This window comes from Anabrus simplex, chromosome 14 (genome assembly GCF_040414725.1).
Source record: "Anabrus simplex isolate iqAnaSimp1 chromosome 14, ASM4041472v1, whole genome shotgun sequence".
Taxonomy (NCBI): domain Eukaryota; kingdom Metazoa; phylum Arthropoda; class Insecta; order Orthoptera; family Tettigoniidae; genus Anabrus; species Anabrus simplex.
In genome coordinates, this window is record NC_090278.1 from 99,197,248 (window position 1) to 99,225,069 (window position 27,822).

General features: G+C 40.3%; 1 protein-coding gene across 1 annotated transcript in view; it reads right to left on the minus strand.

Annotated features, from left to right (window-relative positions):
• jbug (filamin-type immunoglobulin domains fbug) overlaps positions 1-27,822 on the minus strand; it is a 292,423-nt gene that overhangs the window by 15,555 nt on the left and 249,046 nt on the right. Inside the window, exons 42-45 of the mRNA XM_068230428.1 lie at positions 21,887-22,156; positions 9,799-10,242; positions 8,868-9,149; positions 4,039-4,173 (exon numbers count right to left, since the gene is read on the minus strand). Of these exons, the coding sequence (XP_068086529.1) occupies positions 4,039-4,173; positions 8,868-9,149; positions 9,799-10,242; positions 21,887-22,156 (1,131 nt within the window). The remainder of the gene's footprint in view (positions 1-4,038; positions 4,174-8,867; positions 9,150-9,798; positions 10,243-21,886; positions 22,157-27,822) is intronic.

The window sequence follows — 27,822 nt, forward strand, 5'->3', positions numbered from 1 at the left end:
AATCAAATTAATAAATTTTTCAACCAGATTTCTACAAACTACAAGGCAATAGCTGTAAAATTACATATGCAGGGCAAACAGGGTGTAATTTTTCAATAAGATACATGGAACATGTCAATGCTACAAGATACAATCATTCCTTTGTCATGGCACAACATATGACAGACTTAAAACATAATTTCACATCAACTGACCAAGATTTAAGCATACTGAAAGTACATAAGAAGGGCACCATGCTGAACATATTGGAGAACTGTTACATTCATTTAGAACAGTACTTTAAAATACACAATTAATGAAATCAATGAAAAACCTAATATTCCGTTTGATATAATAATTCCTATATACGCAAAGTATAAACGTAAAAAAGGCATGTTAAGTCCACCAATCGGTTCATCCCTTACCTACCCGCCCCTCCTCCAACCCCTGCCATCATAAGCTACACTCCTGCTCCCTCTTAACATTCAGTTTGGTGTTGGTGTCCATGCCAATTGCATACAATTTACGAGGAACATAGGGGTGAGTCTCGTACAGCTGTATGTTAATCTCAATCTCCTAGCTTCCCTTCTTTTCTCAATAATTCATTTCAATTATTTTATTTTTCAGACATCACTTCAAACAGAATTAAACAATTGGATCACTACATCTGATGAAAAGGAACACTTATTCCAGTTGTGGATGTCCCCTTCAAGCTACATATAAACTTACTCATGTTACTATTCAACAAGACATAATTTATAAATCAAATGGCTCAACTATACATATAAGGAACACCAACTCCTAGATCGACTCAAGAACACTTGGTTATTATAAGGACGTTGACATAGTCCAACACCAACCACAACAGTTTAAATGTGTCATTTTAAATGTGTAGCCCGACTTCATCAATTTTAAATTATGAAAAACCAAATTGTATTCTTTATTATACATTGTATGTAAACATATGTTTCCAATTAGGTGACAGCTGAAGATGACCCAATGTGTGTAGGGTTGAAACTAGTATCAATTATATTGGACACTATATTAAACAATGGTATTGAATAGGTGGACCTTTCTCTACCCTCTGATAGAACCCTCATGTGGGCAGTACCGAGGAACATAGTCGAACATGATCATTTTGGTGGTGCAAGTGTTAAGGTGTGGGGAGGCATAATGTCACATGGGCGTAGAACAGGGTACATTCACCGGTCAACGTTACTGTGACAGTATACTCCTTCCCCATGTGCGTCTTTTCAGAGGTGTATTAGACCCTGATTTATTTCTATGGATGACCATGCAGGACTGCATCGAACAGCGCAGGTGGAGGAGCTCTTGGAATGAGAGGATATTCGGTGAATGGACTTACTTGCCCGTTCCCCTGACTTAAATCCCATCAAGCATTTGTGGGACATGCACCAACGACCATCCAGCATTTGTCAACTGCGCTGCTGGGGCTACCACAAGAATTTTGGCCAGCATGGGAACACATCGCTTTCCGTGGTGATCTCACACTCGTTTTAAGAACCATGTCCCTTCTTTTGTGATGTCCAGGGGAGAATCATGAGTCTCGTGTCATTTCTGTTTGTCTTAGCTGCCTGCCATACCATACCATACCATACCATAACAACAGTTCTTTCTATCTAGGGTTCAAGTTCCATCGAGCTATGTTACTTGGCAGTGCCACAACATGCAAAAATTACTTTCGTCCTTAAGCTTTGCACAGCAGTGTAGTTACGATGGCCCTCTGAGGTTCACATATTCATAATGTCATTACTGATAGGAAATTTGAAATTTATGTAATTTCAATGTTTATTCCTTTCTAAACTTTCCATCGCATGTGATCTGTCATTCGTTGGAGGTTGGTTTCTTAAAATAATAAACCTGTATAGTATATTTGTGTGGGAGGCCAGGGCCTAAATTCAAAGATGGGTATAACCCAAACAAAACAACAAGACGACATTGCACTAGCCTGCCAGAGTGCAACTTTTGAGGAGGTAGAACTCACTCTTGATAGTGCTCTGAAGGAATTACGCACATAGTACAAGGCTGACCACCTAAAGCCGAATCCATCAAAATCTCTGCTTTGTGCTTTCCACCTCAAGAACAGAGAGCCATCAAGGAAATTACACGTTTCCTGGAATAGAACCCCCTTGGAACATTCTTTCACTCCAAAGTACCTAGGAGTAACGCTGGACCGCTCCCTCGCTTTCAGAAAACACTGTTCCAACTTCAGACACAAAGTCAGTGCCAGAAGCAACATCCCGACGAAGCTGAGAGGTGCAAAGCCGCAACTTCTTAGAACCACTGCATTGGCTCTGTGTTACTCTGCGAACGACTGAAGGTTGAGAACAATGAAGCTCATCTGCTGTTTGGTCATCAACAATCTCAATCTAGGCTGAAACCCAGGAAAAGCTTCCTCCAGACATCAAAGCCCTTGAAAGGACCACCAGATAAGGCAAAACTTTCCTTGTGGAAATCTAAGCAGCAGGAATGGATGGAGCCGCGTGAACAACTTCCGGTTGGCTACAATGAAGACTGGAGTGTTTGGAGGTCCCATAACCGATTAAGAACTGGTGTCATCAGGGCTAAGTCCTCACTTAGATTATGGGGCTTCACATCAGAGGACAGCAAGTGCGACTGCCATGAAGAACAAACAGTGAACCATATGTATCAATGTCCTCTCTGCCCATTTTCATGCTCAGAGCAATATTTAATGCTTGCTGATGACAACGCCCTAGGTGTGGCTCAGTTTTGGAAAAACACCATCTAGATATACAGTAAATTTGGTCAATTTCCTTTGTCTCTTAATTTTTGTAAATAGTTTTTAATTATTATTTTATTTTTAACCTTATGACTAAGTATGCTTCTGACACGAATATATAAATTTCAAACATACTTTGCATTAGAATAACATCCCCTCCCCCATGGCACTACAACCCTTGAAGGGGCTGGCTTACCAAGCGACCGCTGTGCAGCCCGAAGGCCTGCACATTACGAGGTGTAGTATGGTCAGCACGACGAATCCCCTTGGCCATTATTCTTGGCTTTCTAGACGGGGGCCGCCATTTCACCATCAGATAGCTCCTCAATTCTAATCACCTAGGCTGAGTGGACTTCGAACCAGCCCTGAGGTCCAGGTAAAAATCCCTGATCTGGCCAGGAATCGAACCCGGGGCCTCCGGGTAAGAGCAGGCACACTACCCCTTCACCACAGGGCTGGCAGAGTAACATCCAGCAGGATTAATTAAAGGAGTTAAAGATGTATATGTCTCTGAAATAGTGGGAACTGTAGTACACGTGTTCTCCAAAGGTAAGCTTAGGCCTAAAGGGTTTCCCAAAGATAATAATCACCAGCAAGTTAGGTCATCTGATGTAGGAGGCCATGAACCATGTACCTGTACTAGCTTGCCATGCATCATATCCCCATTTCAATGGAATGCAACAGTACTTCCTGTACAATACAGGAGGTCTATTACTCCCAAATTGTACCTTCTGAGAATTTACATGCCCATGCCCCGTCAGGCGAGAACACTTCCACGAAACCAGTAAAAGATGATCCTTATTCTTGTGGTGAAATCAGAAGTTCCTGAGCAAAAGTTATTTTGTGTAGTCAAAATGTTAGCAGTTCTTTTCCTGTGCTAGACGATAAACTGATTTTCTAGGGCTTTCTTCTACATGTGCCCAAATATCCCTTAGTTTGTCTTCAGGTAAAACTTGCCTTTTCTGCTTCTTCTACACATCACAAACTGTACCTGTTGTGGACCTTTTTTTTTTTTTTTTTTTTTTTTTTCAAACTTGAAATGCAAGCTTTGTGGGGATGCTAGTCAGGATATTTATGAGCAAATCTCCAAATGCATCTTCTATAGCTATAATTTTTTCCAAGTAATATTCGCAGTTCAACCGACTAATTCAAAACATTTTCCAATGGATTACATAATACATGAGCAATAAACACAACAATACACAAGCAACAGCTGCGCACATGTTCCAGTATAATTTTCTCAGAAGCAATTAACTGCTGCAGTTCCCTTGTAAATTGAAAGCACTGTTGGGACTCACCTTCATACTTGATAGTGAGAGCATGTCTCCCAGCTTCTTGAGGCTTAACATTCAACGTGAAGGTTCCATCACCGTGATCGTAGAGTTCACAATACGCCACCTTGTGAGGGCCGACACAGTGAGCAGTCAGTTCACCTGCAACACGCAGGTCATGTTATACACTAAACAAGCTATGAGATTTAGGTATCTAAGACTAGAAAATTAAGAATGATTTGTGATCCTGCCCTACGTACGATGACCAACACAGTCACACCAGAAATGTCAGAAAGATTGTCTTTATTATATTTGCTACACAGCGTAAAATCATGCTTTTAAAGATGATATTACTAAACTTGTTAGAATTTTTTTTCTCTCTTCTTTCATAAGAAGAGTTCATATCTATCTTCATTATAGAATGTTATGCCTTTCAGGATTTGATCAGCAAGTCGGTGTAAATTTACTAAATGCCTCCACAATCATAACTAGCTCTGTAGTGTCATTTAGTTCCAAGTCTAACCACCATCATCTTGGTCTCTTACCCTCCATGTCCACGTTCATTATCCTCCTCCATTCACAGCACGTGACTCCACCGCCAAAGCCAGTTTATGTGTACATCTCCATCAATCGGTTCATTCCTAACACTATCTGATCGTTCACCGTACCCTCCTGCCATTGTACCTGCAATCATTCTCACTACTTTCATGTCTTATGCTCTCTAACTTATGAATTAAAATTATTTCTTCAAAAGGAGGTATTACACAATACATGTACTCTGACATGTTATTTTGGCTGAACCAACAGTGACAAGAATTACCTTGGAAACAGCTCTATATACCGTTTGCCTCAATGTGCCAAGAAAGAAGCAATATTTAGGCTCGGCTTTGAGCAGCGGCTAGAAGGCAATAGCGGACTGTCATGCTAACTTACATCAGTGTGCATTCGACAGAACGATCCATCAATCCTACAAAATACTTTTATAATCAGCAAATGAAATGTGTTGTCTGTGAATGTTTATCTCAAAACTCTCACTGGGTAGATCTGTTTTTGTTTGGCTTACAAATATGTTAACTTGCTTTTTTTGTGGTATCAGTTATGTTTATTTAGTTGATATTTTGTGTTTCAGCTGCTTTTCCCCATATCATAATTATATATTATTTTTCAATGTGTGCTTGTGTTAAGTGTTCTTCCTTCAATGCCTCAGTCAAGCTCAAAGCTGAAAGTTTAGATATTTTAGAAAGACAGTGACTTTATTTGTGAAAGTGATTCCAATTATGCAGAGAGTGACAACTGTACTGTATTGTCATAAGCTGCTCAAAGTGTATTTTTCAAAGTTAAAAACTTCATAGTTGTTCCGTATTGAACTGAGAATCACAAAGGTAAATTGAACTTAAGGGTTCCATCTTTTCAATACAATTCTGTTGCACAGGATTATGTTACATGTTTATTGTGGTACAGTTTCAACACATTTTTTAGTGTCATCATCAGCCTATCACATAAACCAAGCAAGAGAACAAAAATATATATACAGTGGACACCGTTTATTGTAATCACGGATAATGTTATCAACCGTATTATATAATCACTTTTATGAAGTCCCGTACGGACAAATACTGAAACACTGAAAATCTTCCATTTATTGTGATCATGAATTTGGTTTATGTTATCACGTTTGCTTTCAAGAATTTCGTGCTCAAGTATGCTAGTAGAGTGCATACAAGAGAGTTACCAGAAGGAGAAGAGAATGTTGTTGTCCAATAGGCTTAACAGAAGATGAACTTCAGGAATGGATGAACATTGATGAGGGCATCATTACTGATGCGAAACAGACATAAGACGACATATGTGAGGCAGTTCCTTCCGCAGAATTACATATGAGAGGTAAAGAGCACGGAGCAGAAGATAACGATCCTGATGACGATGATGTTGCCGAATCTTCCTGAACACCAACAACTGCTGAAATGTTTCAGGCGCTAGATATCTTGCGACGAGGTGTTCAGCGTAAGTCAGTGGACGTCCAAAAACATTATGAATACGAAAGATTCATTAATGGACTTTTGACAGACAACCAGAAGAAACAACACTTAAAGACTATTTTACATAGCTGAAAACAGTTAACTACACTGGAGTGCTATGTACCAGTATCTATTTCATTGTAGTGCATGTAGGTTATGAATAAATACAGTAGGCTGCCTATAAATTTTTATTTTTCGGCTACTGTTATCAATCGTTTAATGTTATCAAATCATCTTCGTCCCAGAGTGATTATAATAAGCGACGTCCACTGTATACAACAATATACACACACTGATACAATTCATGTGACAAAAGTTCACACTTAAAAGTAAAAATTATATCTAAAATAGGGATGCAACTGTTATACTGTTGTTGTTAGACAGTCTTCTAAGCTTATATTGTGCCAGCACGTCAGAAGGTGGATTGCTGTATACATGTAGGTCCTATGTTAGTGTCCCAATTCAGAACGTGAGGCCTACAGAAAGGAGACCTAGTTTAGTAGGCAGAAGGCTCAAAGAGGCAAGACAAAATAAAGCAAAAATAGTATGAGGCTCACCTTTCACAGCTTAACGTCTGGAGAGGAGTTGAGAACTGGAGCAAGTGTGTAAGCAAGGATGGAGCAGGTGTTTAAGGCAGGTCTTAAGGCAGCATGAGAGGGTGTTGTGTATGGCATAGAAGATCGAACGCCTACTTCAGAACTTGATGCTTTTAAAAACCGTGATGAGAAAGTAAGAGGATGTTGGGTTTTTCTGAGATTTCGTTTAGGTTTAGGTTGGAATTAAAAAAACTGATAAAGGTGTATAAAACAGTTTTCAGTGGCATCAAGGAGAGGGCCTTTTCCTAGAGAATTTCTAAGTCTTGGTCTATAGTGGCGAAACTGTTTTACGTCATGTACATGTTGCCCCACCGCTGAAACCCTATTGTATTCAATCACGTTAACGTGTTCCATGTACCAAATTATGATGCTGCGTCCGGTCTGCCCTGAACTGCAGTTATTGCATTTAAATCGGTAGACACCTGACCTTGAAAAGACGTTAGTTTTGTTTACTGAATTGGAGTTACATACCATTTCCATATTCCTTCCTGTTATTGGTTCGAAAGGAAATCTTAGGCCTATTATGTTTCTTAAAGATGTTAGTAATACTGTAGACGTCTTCATTGAAAGTGAAGGTGGAATACGTGGCAGGGTTGCATTTTTTTTCTTCAGTAGTGTTGTTTCTGATCAGTGTTTAAATGAATTAATTATTCTTCCTATAAAAAAGTCGTCGTATCCATTGAATCTGGCAATGGAACAGATGGTATTTAATTTTTTATTACCTAAACGAAATCTCAGAAACCCAACATCCTCTTTGACTTTCTCATCACGGTTTAAAAAAAATCAAGTTCTGAAGTAGGCGTTCAACCTTCCACGCCATACACAACACCCTCTCGTGCTACATGCCCTTGCCACATCGCCCTCCAGACCTGCCTTAAACACCTGCTCCATCCTTGCTTACACACTTGCTCCAGTTCTCAACTCCTCTCCAGACGTTAAGCTGTGAAAGGTGAGCCTCATACTATTTTTGCTTTGTTTTGTCTTGCCTCTTTGAGCCTTCTGCGTAGTAAATTAGGTCTCCTTCTTTCTTTAGGCCTCACGTTCTGAATCGGGACACTAACATAGGACCACCGGGCGAGTTGGCCGTGCGCGTAGAGGCGCGCGGCTGTGCGCTTGCATCCGGGAGATAGTAGGTTCGAATCCCACTATCGGCAGCCCTGAAGATGGTTTTCCGTGGTTTCCCATTTTCACACCAGGCAAATGCTGGGGCTGTACCTTAATTAAGGCCACGGCCGCTTCCTTCCAACTCCTAGGTCTTTCCCATCCCATCGTCGCCATAAGACCTATCTGTGTCGGTGCGACGTAAAGCCCCTAGCAAAAAAAAAAATTAAAATAGGACCCACATGTATACAGCTATCTACCTTCTGACGTACCGGTACAACATAAGCTTAGAAGACTCTGTCTAACAACAACAGTATAACAGTTGCATCCCTCTTTGAGACTCATTTTACCATACCACAACGAGTCAACCATCAAGATTTTAATATGTTTATCAAGTCTTTAACTCACATTCAATCATAAACTTAACATTAGAATGAAAGACTATTATGCTGCTAACGCACTGTAAACACTGCTACCTATTTTAGATATAATTTTTTACTTTTAAGTGCGAACTTTCGTCACATGAATTGTATCAACTGTTTGTCCTCTTGCTCGGTGTATGTGATAGGCTGATGATGACACTAAAAAATGTGTTGAAACCGGTACCACAAAAAACATGTAACATAATCCTGTGCAACAGAATTGTATTGGAAAGGTGGAACCCTTAAATTCAATTTACCTTTGTGATTCACAGTGTATTTGGTAGTGAAGACGATGAGATGGATGAACGTGATGTGTGGCGTGAGTGAATTGCAGTACACAAATTAAATGAATATCAAACTATTCAGAATAAATATTCTTTCTTTCGTTTTACATTCAAGAAGTCAGAAAAATAATGTGTGATGTATCTGTCATTGAAAATTTATTTTTATTTTACAGAATTAAGATTTTTTTTTCTGTGTTACTTTGTCTAAGGTAGATTTATTTCTGAAATGCTCAGTTTTATGTTTTAGTGAGATTTTCTACATTTGAATTTGTGTAAAAAATTTTACATGTTGATTTTGTAACTATTTTGGGTGCCTCAAAAAAAAAAAAAAAAAAAAGCTGGGCTTCTGAAACTATGCGATTGTAGAGTACCAAAAGCAAGAGGGTTTATGAGTTGTTTCAATTCTAACACTTATGAAAATAGACAGAAGAGTACCTGGCCCAGCGCGCCGTGTGTCGATGAAGCTGCGGATCTCTTTACCCACAGTACCCACTCTGAGTCCATCGCCAGAGCAGACCACACGACTAGCATCAGCCACAGCGGTCACTGCCACTTTGAGGGGACAGCCCTTCACCTGCCTGTCGGACCACATCACGTTCAGGAGATACGCTCCAGGTACAGTGGGAGTGTAAGTGGCCCGGTAAACACTGTTACCAAGATTCTGGAGATTTACCTTGATGTCAGCCTTCATTCCCGTCAATGTCACTTCTGGTAAACCTAATACAGAGAAGAAGTGTTAGAATGGCAAGAATGACTACTTTTATGCAAAGAGTATTCATACATCAAGTTATGATCTCTCATTTCCCCAAGCAGAACCTAAAATTATAAAACTAGCTGATGAACCTATCGCTGATGTACAGCAGAGATGAGGAGCAGCAGAATCATACCCTAGTTAACAAGATCAGTGATGCTTGCTGCTAATGGACTTGGAACAAAAAGCTAAATTAAACTGTAAAGTATTGAAAATTGGAATAATAATAATATTCCATAAAAGGAATACATTTGTTACTTAAAGAAATAAGTGACAATGAATCTGAATCATATGATGGCGAAGACTGACTAAACAATTAAATGGCAGAACATTTATTCTTTGAGCTTTGTGTTTATTTATTTTACTTTTTACTAAATATGGTGTACAGTAATATTATACGAGGTTTCATTATTCCTCTACTCCATTTGTTGGAAATAAGAGCTTTGTTCTGAGCAAAGTTACTTTTAACAGCAAATTGTTCACACCAAAACTTCCAAGCATCATAATGTTAAAACTAAACCAAATTCAACACCAACACTTTATTTATGCAAAGAACGAAAACACCAACAACCTGAAGACAACTGATGTTTATTGACCATAAAAAGTAAGACAAACCTGGTCCAGCCTGTGATCCATCTATGGTAAATTCTGCCTCCTCATGACATTTTGCTCCAGCCAGCCCACGGCCCGTCAGCACAACTCGCACAGGCCCGCTGGGACTGCTGCTGCCTCCGTCTGCTAGACCCGAGAGAGGTGACCGTGGCAGAGGGAATCCTCCGTACTGCAAGTAGACGAGATGCTCTCCAGACGTTCGAGGGGTCAGAAGAAGTCGCACTCGTCCTGCAGAAGTGGGTTCTACAGCGATAGGCACCGAGTTACCGGTAGGTCCTCTACACTCGGCAGTTAGCTGACCTGGCCCGGCTTCAGATGTGTCCAAACTGATCTTCTTTGTATTGTGAACTGCAAGTTCCAATCTTCCTTCAGAGTCCATGAAGGACTCCCAGCCGCCAATGACTCTGACTTTTCGAGGATCCACAATCTTTGGGTGAAAGGGGGAACCTGAAACACAATTATGTCATCTCACAACCAAGAATAGACTGTGAATTACCTAACATACTATTACGTTGAAGGTTGTAACTGAAGGAACCTAGGAGAAGTTGGGACAACACAGATGTGACAAAGAAATAGAAACTCTTGCACATGACCCCAGCTTCTGCACGCACAGTGAAGTACTACGAAACTAACTCACCATACAATAAGATCTTTAATTGCCAAAAGTTTGAGAAAAAGAGGATACATTGTACACGGAGAAATTCTACGTTCTTCTACACAAGGGAGCAGAAGAAGAACTGATATGATAGTATAAAGGCCTACATACTGGACCCACCACTTCACTCTTTTTGTTTGTACCAACTGTTAATTTGAGATAGACACCAACCAGCTTGAAAATGTTGAAAGGGAGGAAAAAATCTATATAAACCAACTGTAGATTACTACATGATTACTATGCAAGACAAGTTGTTGGTTTACTAATTGGAGCCACAGGGACCATCCCAAAATTCTTTGTCAACATCTGCAAAAAACCCTGACCTTTTATTAAATATTCTAAAAGCCCTTAAAGGCTCCATATGTATATTAAATAACCATTCGCATGCTTTCTAACTCATCCTCTTATATAAATATTGCAAATGTTCACTTATCTGTCATAATTATTATCCTTTCTCCTCCAGTGGGTGGGTATCCCCTGCCTGTTGTGAGAGGTGACTAAAAGGGGGACCAAGGCCTCTCAACTAGGAAACATGGGTTGGCGACCACTTGTGTCAGGCTCCTCACTTTCATCTTTCCTATCCGACATCTTGTTCTTTTCTGATCCCGGCGGTACTGAAGCACTTCTTTTCCTTATGCTGAACCTTCATTTTTTGAAGTGTTAGACCTCTTCCATTTTTTCCCTCCGATTAGTGTTAATAGAAGATCATTGGCCGGTTTTACTTCCTCTTGAAACAATAATCACCACCAGTATCGTTAATTTTGTTCTAGACGACTCGCTGTACATATGCTGCGTGTTTTATATTTCTTTGTAAGCTTTGTTGAGAGGCAGCCCTCAATTTAAGGAAGCAATTACAATTAAAATTAAATTCCAATGGTGCATGCTACAGTAGAGTAGTGAATGCAGTAATAAACCGACACTTCTGGTGTTTATGTTCGTTCCTTTCCAAGAGGAATACTTTTATTGCATTTTAAGGAATAACTCTTGACAAAATTATTGCTTTTAAAACTAATGGGACCGGGCGAGTTGGCCGTACAGTTAGGGGGGGCGCAGCTGTGAGCTTGCACCAGGGATAGTGGGTTTGAACCCCACTGTCGGCAGCCTTGGAGATGGTTTTCCGTGGTTTCCCATTTTCACACCAGACAAATGCCGGGGTTGTACCTTAATTAATGCCATGGCTGTTTACGGTGCGACGTAAAGCAAATAGAAAAATCTAATAGGGAGAAAAATATGATAATAAAATAGAACAATACAGTGGAACCTAGATTCTCCGTTTTTGGAGGGACCACGGAAAAATACATACAACACGGGAAAACGGAACATCTAGGAACAAATGGAAACCAACTATTTGGCTTAACATCACAATAATGAAATATATATCATTATAATACCAGCCCCGTGGTGTATGGATAGCCTGCCTCTTACCTGCAGGCCCGCAGTTCGGGATTTTTACCTGAATCTGAGGGCTAGTTCGAGGTCCACTCAGCCTAAGTGATTACAATTGAGGAGCTATCTGACTTGAGATAGCGACACCGGTCTAGAAAGCCAACAATAACGGCTGAGAGGATTCGTCATGCCGACCACACGACACGTCGTAATCTGCAGGCCTTCGGGCTGAGCAGGAGTCGTTTGGTAGGCCAAGGCCCTTCGGGACAGTAGTGCCATGGGGTTAGTATAATTATAATCTTACAAATACTCCTAAACTAAACCAAAGCAAGCTACAGCCTCAATGGTCCTTCGCCTACCAAGCGACCGCAGCTTAGCCCGAAGGCCTGCAGATTACGAGGTGAAGCATGGTCAGTGTGACGAATCCTCTCGGCCGTAATTCCTGGCTCTCTTGACCGGGGCTGCCATCTCACCATTTAGATAGCTCCTCAATTAAAGGTGATCACGTAAGCTGCGTGGACCTGGAACCAGCCCTCATACGCAGGTAAAAATGCCCGACAAATTCGAACCCTCCAGGTGAGAGGCGGGCAAGTTAGACCACGGGGCAGCTTCAAACATAAATTACCGGTACTTTACATCCAGTTTTACTGCGGAAACTTCATCAGTTTCCCACGTAAACTTATTTCAGTTCAGCAACTTTGATCAGCCACAAGTATTTTTCAATTCTCTAATCTAACAGAACAAAGCTCATTAGATACAAAAGCACCCAACATGATGGCAAAATTCCTTTATTTAATCTTCCATTGTAATTTGGTCACCGATATACTGTTCGTAGTCAGTTTCTGGAAATCTTGTACCGTGTAAATTAGGCCTTTAAAGGTTATGTTGAATTTGAGAATATGGTTTCAAATGTAAATATCAATTCTCAAAAGTTCTGGAATGCATTATATTCAATTCTAAGCATCACTAATCACAATAAAACTGGCGAGAGAAAAAGATATCAAAACTACAGAAATCACAGTTATTCGTGACCTTGAGCTCAGCTGCACAGCGCGCTCGCTGCACAAGTCAGTACTAGTGGGAAATGATACAAACTTTTTAAGTGCAACATTGAGCAAAGGCTGTTTGTATGACATTTTAACACAAAAACGTACAATTCCCAGTCTTATTATATTAGGACCAAAACAGTAATAGGCAATCCCAAGATCTCCCAAGCCTTTATGTATGACAGGTCCAACATCTGTTCTGGTTTCGATAACATAATCGTATACGATGATAATATTAAAATACTAGATTTGTGTTAAGAAGGAGCAGTTTTGATTTCTGCCTGAAAGCCCAGTCTCTCTATACAGTGACCTGAGGGAAGTGCTGCAAAACTGTTCGGCCGTGATATGCCAGAGAAGACTAACCAATGAATTCGCGAAATTAGAGTTGTTCATTCCAATCAACTCTCAACACAAAGATTTATTTTGTGCCAGACATTTTAATAACCTACAGTGTTTCAGTGAATCTGCAATCAGGAGACAAGTGGACCACTGTTAGCTGTTTCCCATTTTCACTTTCAGGTAAATGCTGGGACAGGCCACTGCTGATAACTTCCACCTCTGCATCCAGTTTCATTCACCATCATGCATTTTATCTTCATTACCACCTGAACCAAGGCTGGCATCAGGAACGGCATGACCCCGTATCAGGAAATGGGACATCAGCATGATGCCTTTGTTTGCAACAGAGATAACGTATTATTCCCCTTCAAGATAGAAATGACTAAACCCATAGCCTATTGGGTCCTGCCCAGGTCAGTGCTGGGAAAGGAGCGGTAGTAGCGGTACATGAACCGGTAGCTCCTATTTTTTTAATTTTTTTTTGCTAGGGGCTTTACGTCGCACCGACACAGACAGGTCTTATGGCGACGATGGGATAGGAAAGGCCTAGGAGTTGGAAGGAAGCGGCCGTGGCCTTAATTAAGGTACAGCCCCAGCTCCTATTACCTCCACAATAACCACTGTGCAGAGAAAGGAGTAGAGAGCTGCTACTTCATGAAGCAAATTATATTGGTTCACTTGACAGGGTTAGCCACCCTATGCTCTGGATCTAATTCCATGTACTGCCTTAGGAGTATCACAACACGTCCCTTCTGGGCCAGATTTTTACCCAAAAATTCTAAGAGATCATGTTTGGCTTTGTTTCTGCTTGCAACAGGCCTTTCTTTCAAAGCTTTCTGTTGCTGCTTGCTGCCCGTCATGCCTGTGGATTACAGTCCTTAGCGCGACCAGCGACAGGTTATATCTGACAAGCGGTTCTCAATATGGTCCATCAAGAATTCTCGTTGCCAGACATGGACATCAGTGCATTTGACGCCTTCAATATATGTCCAACATCAGTCGTCAAAGTGACATGTTTTGATGCTGCCAGTTCCACATTCAGCTTATTACGCACTTGGTTGTGTATTTGTTCTAACATTCCTTAGAATAAAATTAATTTAACACCGGTATTGATCAAGGAAATAGCTGGCAATTAATTTAAGTACAGTATAATAAATGGTGCAATATAAGTTAATTTTTCACCTATCTCAGACAGACTTCGGCGTCATGGTAATTCACACCTCTGATTAAAATGTTTAACAAAATTCCTGAAGCCTTTGTCCTGGACAAGGTCGAAAGTTTGCATATCTACAGAAACAAACATAGCCAAATTCCGATTCAAGCGCTTTTGTTCTTCACTGTCTAGGACATACACCTTGCTATTTTGGTTAATTGTTGGTTCTAAACATAGCTTATGATTTCTTTTAAATGATGTAATAAATTAGTTATGCCACCTCCCGTTGAAAAACTAGGAGCACATAATAACAACAACAACAACATTGTTTTGTTTTTGTGGCATTACCAATACAGTCAAGTTCACCGGTCCCACATAGAAACTGAATGTCAGAATGAACAGAGCACGTTCGCTCAGTTTCCTCCGCAGCAGTACCGGAGAATACCTGTGGTCTGCTTTGATTGCTACAAGCGATTCAATCACTCAGAGGGCTGCCTCCTATCCCAGCACTAATTTATACCTGGGTCTGAGGACTGGTTCAAGGTCTACTCAGCCAAGAATAATGGCCGACAGTATCAGCCGCACTGACCATGCGTCACCCTGTAATGTGCTGAGCAGCAGTCGCTCGTCAGGTCTGTACTACAGTAAAATGAAAATGTTAAAGGTCCACCTTTTTAATACAATGAATGTTTATTGAAGTGAGTATATATCACATAACATTTAAAGAAAATTGGTACTAGTCTGTACTTCAATGGGTGGGAGAGCCTGCTAGAAAAAACTATAAATAATCTATACAGTAAAACCTCGATGCAGGGGGAGGGGGAAAATGACGATGGATGCGGGAAAATGATAAATGCCGGTGACATGAAATAGTGGGAAAGCATAATAATAAAAAATTACGGGCATTTTTCATCATGTAAATATAATAATAATAATAATAATAATAATAATAATAATAATAATAATAATAATAATAATAATAATAATAATACAGCAGAACTCTACTTAAACAAAACCTGGCTTAACCAAAATGCTCTGGCAAAATTGTATTTTAATATTTTGTCTTTACCCTCTCGTTCTTAGCCATCGATATTAGTTATTCTCTTGCTATATGTGCTGAGAGCTACTAGGCAAACCCTATTTTTATATTATGACTTTACCAGAATGCATGTGTAGCATAAAACTAAACAGTTTCTTACCCTCTAGTTAGTTCCATGATACATTTTTTTCTTGAACAAGCAGGAATTAATATTATTACTGTATTATTAATAAGATTATTATTATTACTGTATTATTCGTCATGAATATTATGCAGATGACTCCAACTCTGACAATAGCAGTTCTGAGAATCGAGTTGCAGCAGATGATGGATTTAATGCATTGGAGATAAGACTGATTTTGAATTTTCATTAAAATACAGTACTACACGCTTTAATTACCCTACTGGAATAAAATTACTGTATACAGTATTCAGTTCAGTAGTCATCATCATCATCATCATCATCATCATCATTTCTTCGCTCCAGCAATCTGGGTGCGGTTGTGTACGAGCCTCCTCCAGTTTTCCTATCCATCCACAGTTGCTGCTCATATAAGCAACACCAGTTCACATCTCTAATTTCACAAGGTCTTCCTCTTGGTCTCTTCCCAGGAACATTGTGGTCAAAGTATGTTCGAGGAGTCCTTTTCATGTGACCATACCATTGCAATCTCTTCACTTCTAGTCTCCAGCAAGCTTCTTTCCAATCCAAGCTGTTGTCGGATATCCACATTCCTTATTTTATCCATTTTTCCAGGCCATACGTCAATATAGGTACTAGATATATTTTGTAAAAGTTCATCTTGGAAACTGGCAGAAATGTTTCATTCCGAAGTATTTGACGTACAGCGTGATAGAATTTGGAAGCTTTCTGTATTCTGTTACTCTTCTCTTGATGTACGGTATTGTCTGATGACAGAACGCTACCTAAATACTGCAAGATGTCTACAGTATCCATCTCCTCATCTCCAATTCTTAGATGAACACTTGGAGAGTTTTTACTCATCACCAAGCTAACTGTCTCCGTTTTGCTGATTTTGAGACCTAAGGTTGTAAAAGCTTCATGCCAGGGATCTAGTCTAGTTTGTACTTCAGCTTCTGTCTCACCCCATACCATTACATCATCAGCAAAATCCAGGGCATTAGTTTTTGGATCGTTTCTCTTAACTGCTTTTAAAACTTCATCCATTATGATTATGAAGAGAAGTGGTGGACTCCACTCTTCGTTTCAAACTAACCTGACCTTCCATCCTGGACCTGGACACAACACTTGGTTTCATCATATAATCGTTGTACTCGTGCTATGATGTCATTGGGGACTTTCTTATGTCTCAAACGTTCCCATATATGCCTGCATGGTACATGGTCATATGCTTTCTCGATGTCCAGAGAAACAGTTATAAGTGTTTTACCTTGCTCCCAATACTTCTCATAGAGCATTCTGGTGGCAAAAATGAGGTCTATAGTTCATCTATGAGGTCTAAATCCATGTTGTTCCTCCTCAAGTGTAGGTTAACATATTTTCTAATCCTGCTCTCAAGGATGGATTCATAGATTTTGAGGCCATTGTGACAGCAGAGTTATATCCCTATAGTTGGTACATTTCTTTCTATCACCTTTTTTCAACAATGGGATGATGACTCCTTGCTTCCAGTCATTGGGTGCTACATTCTCTTTCCGGATTCTATTTAGTACCCTGTACATCCACTGTTGTCCAACCTCTCCTAGTGCTTTGATCATCTCAACACTTAATTCATCTGATCCAGTTGATGTGTTGTTTTTCAGCTTAGATATTGCTGTCTCTACTTCCAACCATGTCAGACTAGTGGTATTTGTGCTGTCAAAATCGTAAGGTTCGTCGTCTAATGGAGTGACATTTTCATAACAGTTCAGCAAAGTTTCAAAGTGCCTTTGGAACTCCTGTAATATTTTGGTCTTATCCCTAGTCACCTCACCATTAGGAAGTTCTACAGATTGGATAGATTCATTTTGAGTTCTTCTATTCTTAACAATACTGTATAACAGTTTTTTATTTCCATTCTGTGTTATTTTGGTAGCCAGATCTTCCTTGTATTTCCGCTTTTCAGCTACAACCAACTGTTTAACTTGTAATTTTTTTCTTTCTGTAAAGGGACAGCTTCTCCTCTATTTCATGTTGATCTCCCCATGATCTTGCTTGATATAAGGATCTTCTTGCACGGTTTCTGTCATTGATAGCCTTTTTAACATCATCATTCCACGAGGCAGTTTCTTTAGGTTGTCTCATTTGACTCTGTCGTTCACATACTTTTTCTGCTGTACCAACCACAACCTTCTTTGGATTATCCCATTCTTCATCTACCAATTTCAGTTCTTCTCTCCGCAACAACCTGCAGATACCTTCCCTGAATTCTTCCTTTACACTTGGCTCGGTTAGTCGCCAAGTTTTTTATTTTTGGGACTCTTTTGTTACAGACTTTGGGAGGTCTTTCCTCTGCAATAACTGCAACCAACAGTCCATGGTCTCCACCAAGGTCTTCACTTAGAATGACATTTTTCCATACATTTTGACCTATCAGAATATTACTGTACCTATTTTATCATCCCAGCTATATCTTGTGATTTTTGGGAGTCCCTTTTCTTGAACGTAGTGTTACTCACTATCAGGTTGTATCTCATGCATAGATCTAGCATATATTCTCCCTCTTCATTTCTGTTTCCCATTCCATGAGGGCCCAGTATGGATTCATATCCTGTTCGTTGTGAACCAACTTGTGAATTAAAATCACCCATTGCAATTAGTTCAGTAGTAACAAAAGAAATTGTTTCATTATTTCAGTCGCTTTGCGCTTTGTTGAACAAAGCAATGAATCTACACCAGCTGATGTACTGTTGATTCAACAGTCACACGATGTAGCTGCAAAACAGCACTGCACCAAGAAAATTCAGAAGAAAGTCACCGATTTCTACACAATGAGTGACATTATGTCAACATTTTAATGTTAATATACAGTATGCACCTTTGCTTATCAGAGTTTCGAAAATATTTGTCATGTGTCATCCAAAAAAATGCATCAACCGAAGTGGCACCGCCCCCTTTATTTAGGATAAATGGGGTTCTACTATAACAACAACAACAACAACAACAACAATAATAATGGTGTGTGGCCTCCGAAGCCGGGTGATAGGCAATCTACGCACTTACAAAAATGCGGCTCTACCTAAGATGAATCCTTACGCGCAAGTCGGCGCACACACACAACCCCCAAACTGTCGGAATTAGCCAACAAAAGTTAAAATCCGCGATCTGTTCATGACCCCTTGAACTGAAGGCCAACACGTGCTAACCATTTAGCCATTGAGCCGGACATGCTCATACTATACATAACAGTATCAAAATATTGCAATCATGATATACGCAATGAAAATAAAAAGCACGATTTTTACGCCATTTCATTTCACTTTTCCTTACATCTCGTAGTAATTGGAAAACCTTAAAGATCAGTTCTCTTACTGCAAATTAATGACATACGTGGATATTATGGCGATAACCTGTACTTTGGTAAAGATTCCGTAGAACTTCATGAACGATAGGTTAGAGATCCTACATGGCATGGCTCGGACGATGTCACAGAGGTTAGAATTTCAACATGGTGCGCCTCGGACGATGTTACAGCGGGCTAATGGATGCTGCTAAAGTAGGAATTAGTTTCAAGACCAGGCTAGTGAAAATATTATTAGTCTGACTTGGTTAGGACCGGCTTGTAACAAGACAACTCGGCAGGGGCAACAAAGTGGTTAACAGGCCTCTAGCATCCCACACACATCACAAGGTATGACACGATTAATAACCCTGTGACTAATTAAAACGTACCCGCCGCACGCCATGACTATTTCAAACCGCGCTATTTTCTCATTTTCAATGAAGCTGGCATCCCTAGCGACCCAACAGCAACACAGAAAATGGCGGCAAATTTGAGTTTTATAGTGCCTCCGTTTTAATTCTTGTAAATAACAATACTTCTAGGGGCCGGTTAGTGGGTCGAGGATAAGTGTTGGCGCCAGGAGGCTCGTAGTGAGGTTGCGCGCGAATAACCTGCGCAGAGCACTCCAGCCTACGAGATCCTTGCTCAAGAGATTAACAACTTGTAATTGCTCATAACAGGTTGTTGCTATTATATGCTAGAGTATTCAGCTATCTCTTTAAATTCAAAACACTTTCGCGTATATTTTTCTTACGTACGATCAATCCATGCGGGAAAATTGTGGCTAGGGACAAATATTTTTTTGACGATCGGTGCAACAAAACGATAGTTCGAGGAATGATACATGCGGGGGAATTTAAAATTGATTTATATGGAACATTTTTGAGATCAAATAAACTGAATGATGGATATGGGAAAATGACAGTTCCGGGAACGATGCATCGAGGTTCTACTGTATAGATAAACAAAACTCAAGCTCTTCAACCAGAGGGCGTTGAAAGGTGCGGTTTGTACCAAAATCTTCCAAATCGTCTCAATAGTACAGGAAAAATCTTGCATTTCTTGAAAAGTCAATGGAAATATATTTATTTTGAAGATCAAATAATTAAATGATCACTCCAATAATTACAGGTGAAGGCAAAGATCAGTTCACCCTAGGACCTTTTTAATGGGCGCACCGCCCTGCCGCTTTCACAGACCGCCCGGCTAACATAACCTAGATACTTGCTAGTTACATAATATTAATACACACTTGGAGCCATTAGGTGTTCCAAATTAAATCCAAATACTGTAAAACTGTTTATTTAAATGATAAATCTTCATTAATGTCAGCATAATTGCATCAATTACATTGAAGTTTAAATGTTTAGCTTGATTATCACGTCGTGTTGTGCGCGAGCGGTGTCTGTATTAGCGTGGAATCACATAAGAGCACTTGATTCCACCCGACGTCACAAACCCATATGGCACTCCACAGCAACCAAGTGGTAAGCCCCCGTGATTAACGAGCAGAACACTAGTCATTCAAAATACTCGGTTATGTCCTTTTTGTAATAACACTAAAATAGTTTAATTTTGCCCTAAATTGAAATTCTATCTTATTCATTTTTCTTTTTAATATGCAGTGCTCCCCGCCCAGAACACTGCGTACGAAAAGAAGTGTTATAAACTAAAGGTACCGTTATTAAATGTTCATAAAACTGTTGAAAAGTGCAAGTGACCTATTTATAAGGAATGCTATGGAGCAGCGCCGGCCCCGTGTGTAGGGGTAGCGTGCCTGCCTCTTACCCGGAGGCCCCGGGTTCGATTCCCGGCGAGGTCAGGGATTTTTACCTGGACCTGAGGGCTGGTTCGAGGTCCACTCAGCCTACGCGATTACAATTGACGAACTATCTGACACTGAGATAGCGGCCCCGGTCTAGAAAGCCAAGACGGCTGAGAGGATTCATCGTGCTGACCACGCGACACCTCGTAATCTGCAGGCCTTCGGCCTGAGCAGCGGTCGTTTTGGTAGGCCAAGGCCCTTCAAGGGCTGTAGTGCCATGGGGTTTGTTTGTTTGTTTGTTTGTTTGTTTGTTTGTTTGTTTGTTTGTTTGTTTGTGGAGCAGCACGGGTGCACTAGTCAATCACATGGCCTCAGCTACAATTTGCAAGGATTTTGACGCCATCTGACTGCTCGTCAATTTCAACGTTCCGTTTTATTCTACGCCCACTAGATGGCAGAGTAAACATCTATGACTGTTTTAATTAATCTTGTTGACTGAACACTAAATGTGTCACAGAGATCTTTCACATGCCGACATTGTACGACACAAAGTGTCGAATGGACTTTTTTCTGTTCTGCAAGTCTTTCTCTTTGACACCCACGGGCAATCTGTGCATCTCAGAGAGAGAGAGAGAGTGTGTGTGATGGTGACGAGGAGGAGGAGGAGGAGGACGTAAGGAGAGGATGAAACCTGCTGTTGGCACATAGCCTTGTCCACACAAATCAGTGTGCTCAAGGCTTAACGTTTCCATCTGATGGATAAATCACCATCAACATCATACGCCTTCACTCCATACGAACAATGAGGAGAGCTTTGGAACCGAACCCAATCTTTTGACGTGCTATCTAACGACTAGAATGTGTTTACCACAACCTCTCCTACCACACTGGCCAACATTCCGATTGTGAAAATTTTTCCATCAATAGGACTCAAATCAGCTAACCATGATGTCAGACCTTCATGATTTTAGATGAAACTCGGCCCTCAGTTCTTTGAAGGACAGGCCCAGACACTATCATTCACTTAATTCAGTGTTGTGAAAACCAACCCAAGAACACTTTATTCACCATTTTCCTCAGTTTGATGTCTTCGCTGGATGCAGAAGGTCACTCTTTAGTTTACCCATTCTAGCTTTTTACATTATCTATTCCCTGAGTGCAGTGTTTTGAATTCGCCTTCCAACAATACCGAACCCACTCTCCCTCCTTAAAAATATTCAGGAGTTTGCTTATAATTTACTCACCAGCTATAGGGATGCCATCCCACGTGACACGAACATCAAACACCCCAACCTCGACGGGAGTGTATGTTGCCACGTAGACACCTTCGCTCTCTTGCTCCAGGGTACACTTTGCCACACTATCTGGTCCATCCACTTGTACGCTTGGCTCTCCCATCAGTCCTGGTCCCAACACCTTGAAGGTAGCTGGCATGTCCACCTGACCGCACGTCAGTCCATCTCCCGACGCCTTAGCAACGCCCAAGTCCTCGACGAGGAATGTAATTGGAGAGCCTACAAAAAGCCAGGAACATGATTCATTCTATGAATGGAATGGAAATACAGCAAAACAGAACTAAATATTTTCAAGGAAAAATGACAAAACAGCTAGTTAACAAAACTAAGAAGCGGTATCATCATTGCGTTAACACGTCAGAAGAAAATTAGCATCAAAATTCTAACAATTGAAATAGCACAGTTTCCAAAAAATATCTGAAGATAATCTTTAACACTTAAAGAAGACATGAGGCATAAAATGCCAAAGCAGAACATGGGAATGGAGCTAGAGAGGAGCCTTGAAAATATTTGTTTTATTTTAAAATGGTCGATAACAGCGGATGCTGAAGGAGAACTGGTAAAGCTGTACCTAGCTAGTATGGTGAATGTGCTATTGCTAGGTTTCTATTTGGTCCACCATCCAGAAGACCAAGACGGACAAGTTAAGAAATGAGGTGAGGAAAGAAGCCGGAATAAGACTACGGTGGTACGGGCTCATGATGAGGATGGAGCCTACAAGAATAGCCAGAATAAGTTTGGAAAGACAGGTGAAGGGAGAAAAGACCTAAAACCCGATGGAGGGACATGATCAGGGTTGATCTAGTTACCAGGGGATGTACGGTGGATGAAATTCTCCAAGACAAGTTGTATATGGACAGGAAGAAGTGGAAGAGGCTCGTAAACTGGAACTGTACAATGATGACTAAGGATCTGTTGAAGAAAATAATATAAAATAGAAATGAGATGAAAGAAAATAGAAAGTAAAAGAAAAACTGTAGTAAAGGATGTAACAAGATGCACATAGTGGTAAAAGGACTTGTTGGAAAGAAAAATCTGTGCCAATTGACTGGAGTACTGTAAAAGAATAGTAAAGTCACATGCATACATCTTCATTTTATAGACTGTCAAGCCTTTCATTGTTCAGTCTGCAAGCCTCCAAAAAGGGGTTGTTTTTTTTACATCACACCAACACAGATTGGTCTTATGGTGACGATGGGATAGGACAGGCTTAGGAGTGGGAAGGAAGCAGCCGTGGCCTTAATTAAGGTACAGCCCCAGCATTTGTCTGGTGTGAAAATGGGAGACCATGGAAAACCACCTTCAGGGCTGCCGACAGTGGGGTTTGAACCCACTATTCCCCGGATGCAAGCTCACAGCTGCGCGCCCCTAACCGCACAACTCGCCCGGTCGTGAAGTTATTAAACACCTCCACAATCCTCTACTTGCAATTAGGTCTGTGTCCTCATTTAGTTTCATACTTCTTATCTCTGAATCATTAGAAAATTAGCCTAAGCTCTGTTGTCTTGTTCTCCCTCTAGTTCTCTTACCCTCTATAACAGAGTCCATTGTTCTCCTAGGTAACATATCCTCCTCCATTCGCCTCACGTGACCCCACCACCGAAGCCGGTTTATGAGTACAGCTTCATCCATCGAGTTCATTCCTAACTTAGCCTTTATCTCCTCATTCCAAGTACCCTCCTGCCATTGTTGCCACTTGTTTGTACAAGCAATCATTCTTGCTACAATCATGTCTGTTACTTCTAACTTATGAATAAGACATCCTGAGTCATTCCCATAAAGCAAAGTTGGTCTGAAACAGACCGATGTACATATAGTTTCGTCTGGGAGCTGACTTCCCTTTTACAGAACACTGTTGATCGCAACTGCGAGCTCACTCCATTAGCTTTATGACACCTTGATTCAATCTCACTATATTACCATCCTGGGAGAACACACAACCTAAATACAGTGAAACTCTGTTAAGAAGTTTTCCAAGGGACTGCAAAAAAAAAAAACTTCTTAAGCAGGAAACTTCTTAAAAGGGGTAATGCCCAAAAACTTATTCTGTACTTTGAAATACATGTGAAACACACAGCCAACAGATTTCCTTGTTTGTGGACAATACTGAAATAGGCCGATATATAAGAGCTGCTAACAGAAAGCCATAATATAAAAAATCGATTATCATGACAATATTTTTAGAGATAAAGTAAAATAATTGAACATACCGTATTATAAATATAATTGATAAGAGAAGGGAACATATTAAGTTATATAAAAAGGTTGCGAGGTTTCCTTATTTTAGCAGGCAGAACCATTTCCTTCCACGCTTTCCTTTCCTCCGCACTTACAGTCTGCTTCGCAACAAATTGTTTTGTAAACGATGTCGGCTCGATTTTTAAAGCGGTCCAGCCACCCGTTCGAAGCGGTAAAAGGTACCCTTAATTTGCGTGCGGCTTTCTCCTGCACAATAGTCCCACTGAAAGGTATGTTCAAATTTCGCTGCTGTTTAAACCACATTAGCAGAGCTTGTTCTATTTCATCGTACTTTTCAGATTTAACTTCCTTACAGTTTGCTGAAGTATTCCCTGCAGAAGCAGAGATCTCTTCTTTCTTCGCTATAATACCGTTCAAAGTAGACGGCGGCATCCCCAGCTCCTTTGCCAAAGCAACACGGGAAAGTGTAGATGACTCCACTTTCCTGATAATCTCCACTTTGTCTTTTATTGTTAGTGCCTTTCGCTTGATCTCTTTCCTCTGAGTTCTGCTCATTTTCACTTAAAAAGTTTGTACGTTGATATTACAACTAACTTCACCGACTCCTATTCATACTAATTATGATGCTACACTATGCTTGGCAATCCGTAGCTTAGGCTTACAAGACGCAAAAGCAAGACGTGTACTACAGTTTGTTAGCATGTGCTTTCCATCTTCCTGACACCCCCGACACCTGCTTCAAGGACAACAGCAGCAAAAGGGAAATCTAGCAACTTATTCTTAGAGATATTAGAACCTAGGCCTAAATCGCCCCTGCATTCCTACTGGTTGTCACGGCAACGGGCGTAGTTTCTGGCTGTTTCACAAGTAACGCATGGCCAAGCTAGTATTGAGTTTATTTTCCCGCTTCAATCCTCTTCATGCTATAGGTAATGAAGAAAAGAAACACAGGTTCGAAGTTGCAGAAATGAGTGCATGGAAAAGTATATGGGGTATTACGTAGGAGTGATAAAGGCGCAATAGCAACGCTAGCACATCTAAACGTAAACAGTTTCTTTCCCCGCGAGAATTTTATTTCATGTCTCTTCATCCTTGTGCTACGTTCTAATAATGCGATGTAATAATTACGAGTGACACGATAATACAATGTTTAGCTCGTATAAAAGTAAAATTAAAAGTAACTTTCAATTTTATGCCAACACGGGGTATTGCAACGCATCTGTGTGCCTCCCACCAACACCCAGTTGGATATCAACATTCGTTCAACTTCGTAAACGATCGGGATCTTTCGGCCGGCTGTGGCAGCATGTGTATCGGCTGGCTGCTGGCAAGTCGGCTGTTTCCCGCATAGAGTCGGGAAGTTTATTGTATTCATCTCACTAATAATGGACACGGAAAATCTTATCAGTTTAGTTCAAAAACGTAATTTCCTCTACGGCAAGACCCATAAGTATTATTGCAACAACAATGTAAGAGAGAATGCCTGGAAGGAAATAAGCAAGGGAATGAAGAATCAAACAGGTTAGAATATTCAATTTTGTGGTAGATTAACAGTAATGTTGTGGACAAATACACTTTACTGTTTTTAATTAATGTTTAGGCCACCTCGATTAATGACTTCACCCTGTCGCGGCCGGCAAATTACTGCATTAAAGTTTTATCAAACCGTCCATCGCGTGCTTTATGTTTCCCACGTAGAATCCCATTCGATTCTATTCCGCGAGATGAAGGCTGGAGTGGAAATTTCGACTGATGAGTTTGATTCGATTCCACAAGGTGAGAGTGAGCATCTGCTGTCCGTGTTGTCATAGCGGGATGTCATATGGCCTTGGCAGGCCGGCACATGTTCCGTAACACCAGACACACACCACGAGCGCGCGAACAGTCTAACACAGGGTGCAACTTGCGCGGAGACTGGAGGATTCTAACCATGGGTTGCTTTGAGCGGACGTTTTCTATCTCAAGGGGCTCTAAAATCTGAACGGTTTAACCGGGAAATATATTTACAACAGAACACTTTAAACGGGAAAAATATACATATATCTTAATACAACTGATCAAGGGACCAAGAATATCACACTTCTTAGGCAGGAAAACTTCTTATGCGGGAACTTCTTAACCGAGTTTCACAGTACTTGAAATTATCTACCTGTTCCAGCAGTGTACCACCAATCTTGGAATACACAAACAGTGTTTGGGATCCTCACCAAGAATACCTAATAAAAGAAATAGATAGTGTGCAGAGGAAAGCAGCAAGATTTGTAACAGGGGATTTCAGGAGAAAAAGTAGTGTATCAGAAATGTTAAAGGAACTTGGGTGGGAAACTAAGTAAGAGAAGGGAGAAAACTAGACTTATAGGATTATATAGAGCCTATACAGGAGAAGAAGCATGGGGAGAAATCCATGAGAGGCTTCAGTTGGAAAATAATTATATCGGCAGGACTGACCACAAATATAAAATTAGAAGGAATTTTAGCAGAAGTGATTGGGGTAAATTTTCATTCATTGGGAAGGGTGTGAAGGAGTGGAACAGTTTACCAGGGGTAGTGTTTGATCCTTTTCCAAAATCTGTACAGATATTCAAGAAGAGAATAAACAGCAACAGAGAAAATAAATGAAGTGTTAGAGGGCATTCGACCAGTGCAGGTTATTGTAAATTTTAAAAAATGTGTGTGAATAAATTAATTCCATCCCCTGGTCTAAGGAGTTTGGACAGCCAAAGTAGGGGTGAAGTACAGTGGGGACTTCGAGGGCCCTGGGACCGCTACGGTAGCTGTGAAGGCCCTTCAGGAACTCTGAAAAGTGGTGGCAAAAGGGGCTCTGGTTAAGACGCAGCAGGTCGTTATGCTACTTAGGTTCCAGAATGGGTAAAAATAAAATAAATAAACAAATGCAATGTAAAGTTTAATCTTATACCAGTTGTATAGTATCATTTGAAGTAATTCCACATACTGTATATCAGTTGACTATATTTGTAAGTAGTACAGGAGATATTATAAGTAGAATTTTGTAAACAATATAAATTTATTAAGGATGAGCTGAGTTTTTAATAGGAAAAAATTGTTAGCGTTCAATTGTATAATATTGTATTATAGGAAAATTTTCTTCTCTTGTTAATTTAATATTTAGTGCTTGACAATAATGTATTTTAGTGTACCATTTGCCACCGAGGTAGGCACATCATTTGCAAATAAAGAGATTTTGATTTTTGATTTGATCTGACATTCAGTTCTCTCAGGTTTCTTGGCTACTGATATTACATTAATCTTTGAAATGCCAATTTTCATACCATACTCACTGCACCTATTTTCAGGTTCCAAGATATTAGACTGCAGGCTTTCAGCACAATCTGCCATTAAGACCAAGTCGTCAACATAGGCCAGACTGCTTACTACATTTCCACCTAACTAAATCCCTCCCTGCTACTTTACACTTTTCAGCAGGTGATCCATGTAAACTACGAACAACAAAGCCTTGCTTACCACACTGGTTTTCATCCAACTTACCATCAACCATTTATTGCACTTTTCCTTCCAAAATGCCAGTGAACACTTGCCTGGTATACTGATCAATGAAATACCTTGATAGTTGTTGCAATCCTTCCTGTTCCCTTGCTTATAGATAGGTGCAGTTTCTGTTTTTGTCCAATCAAAAGTTATCTTAGTAACATTCCATGCTAGTCTTA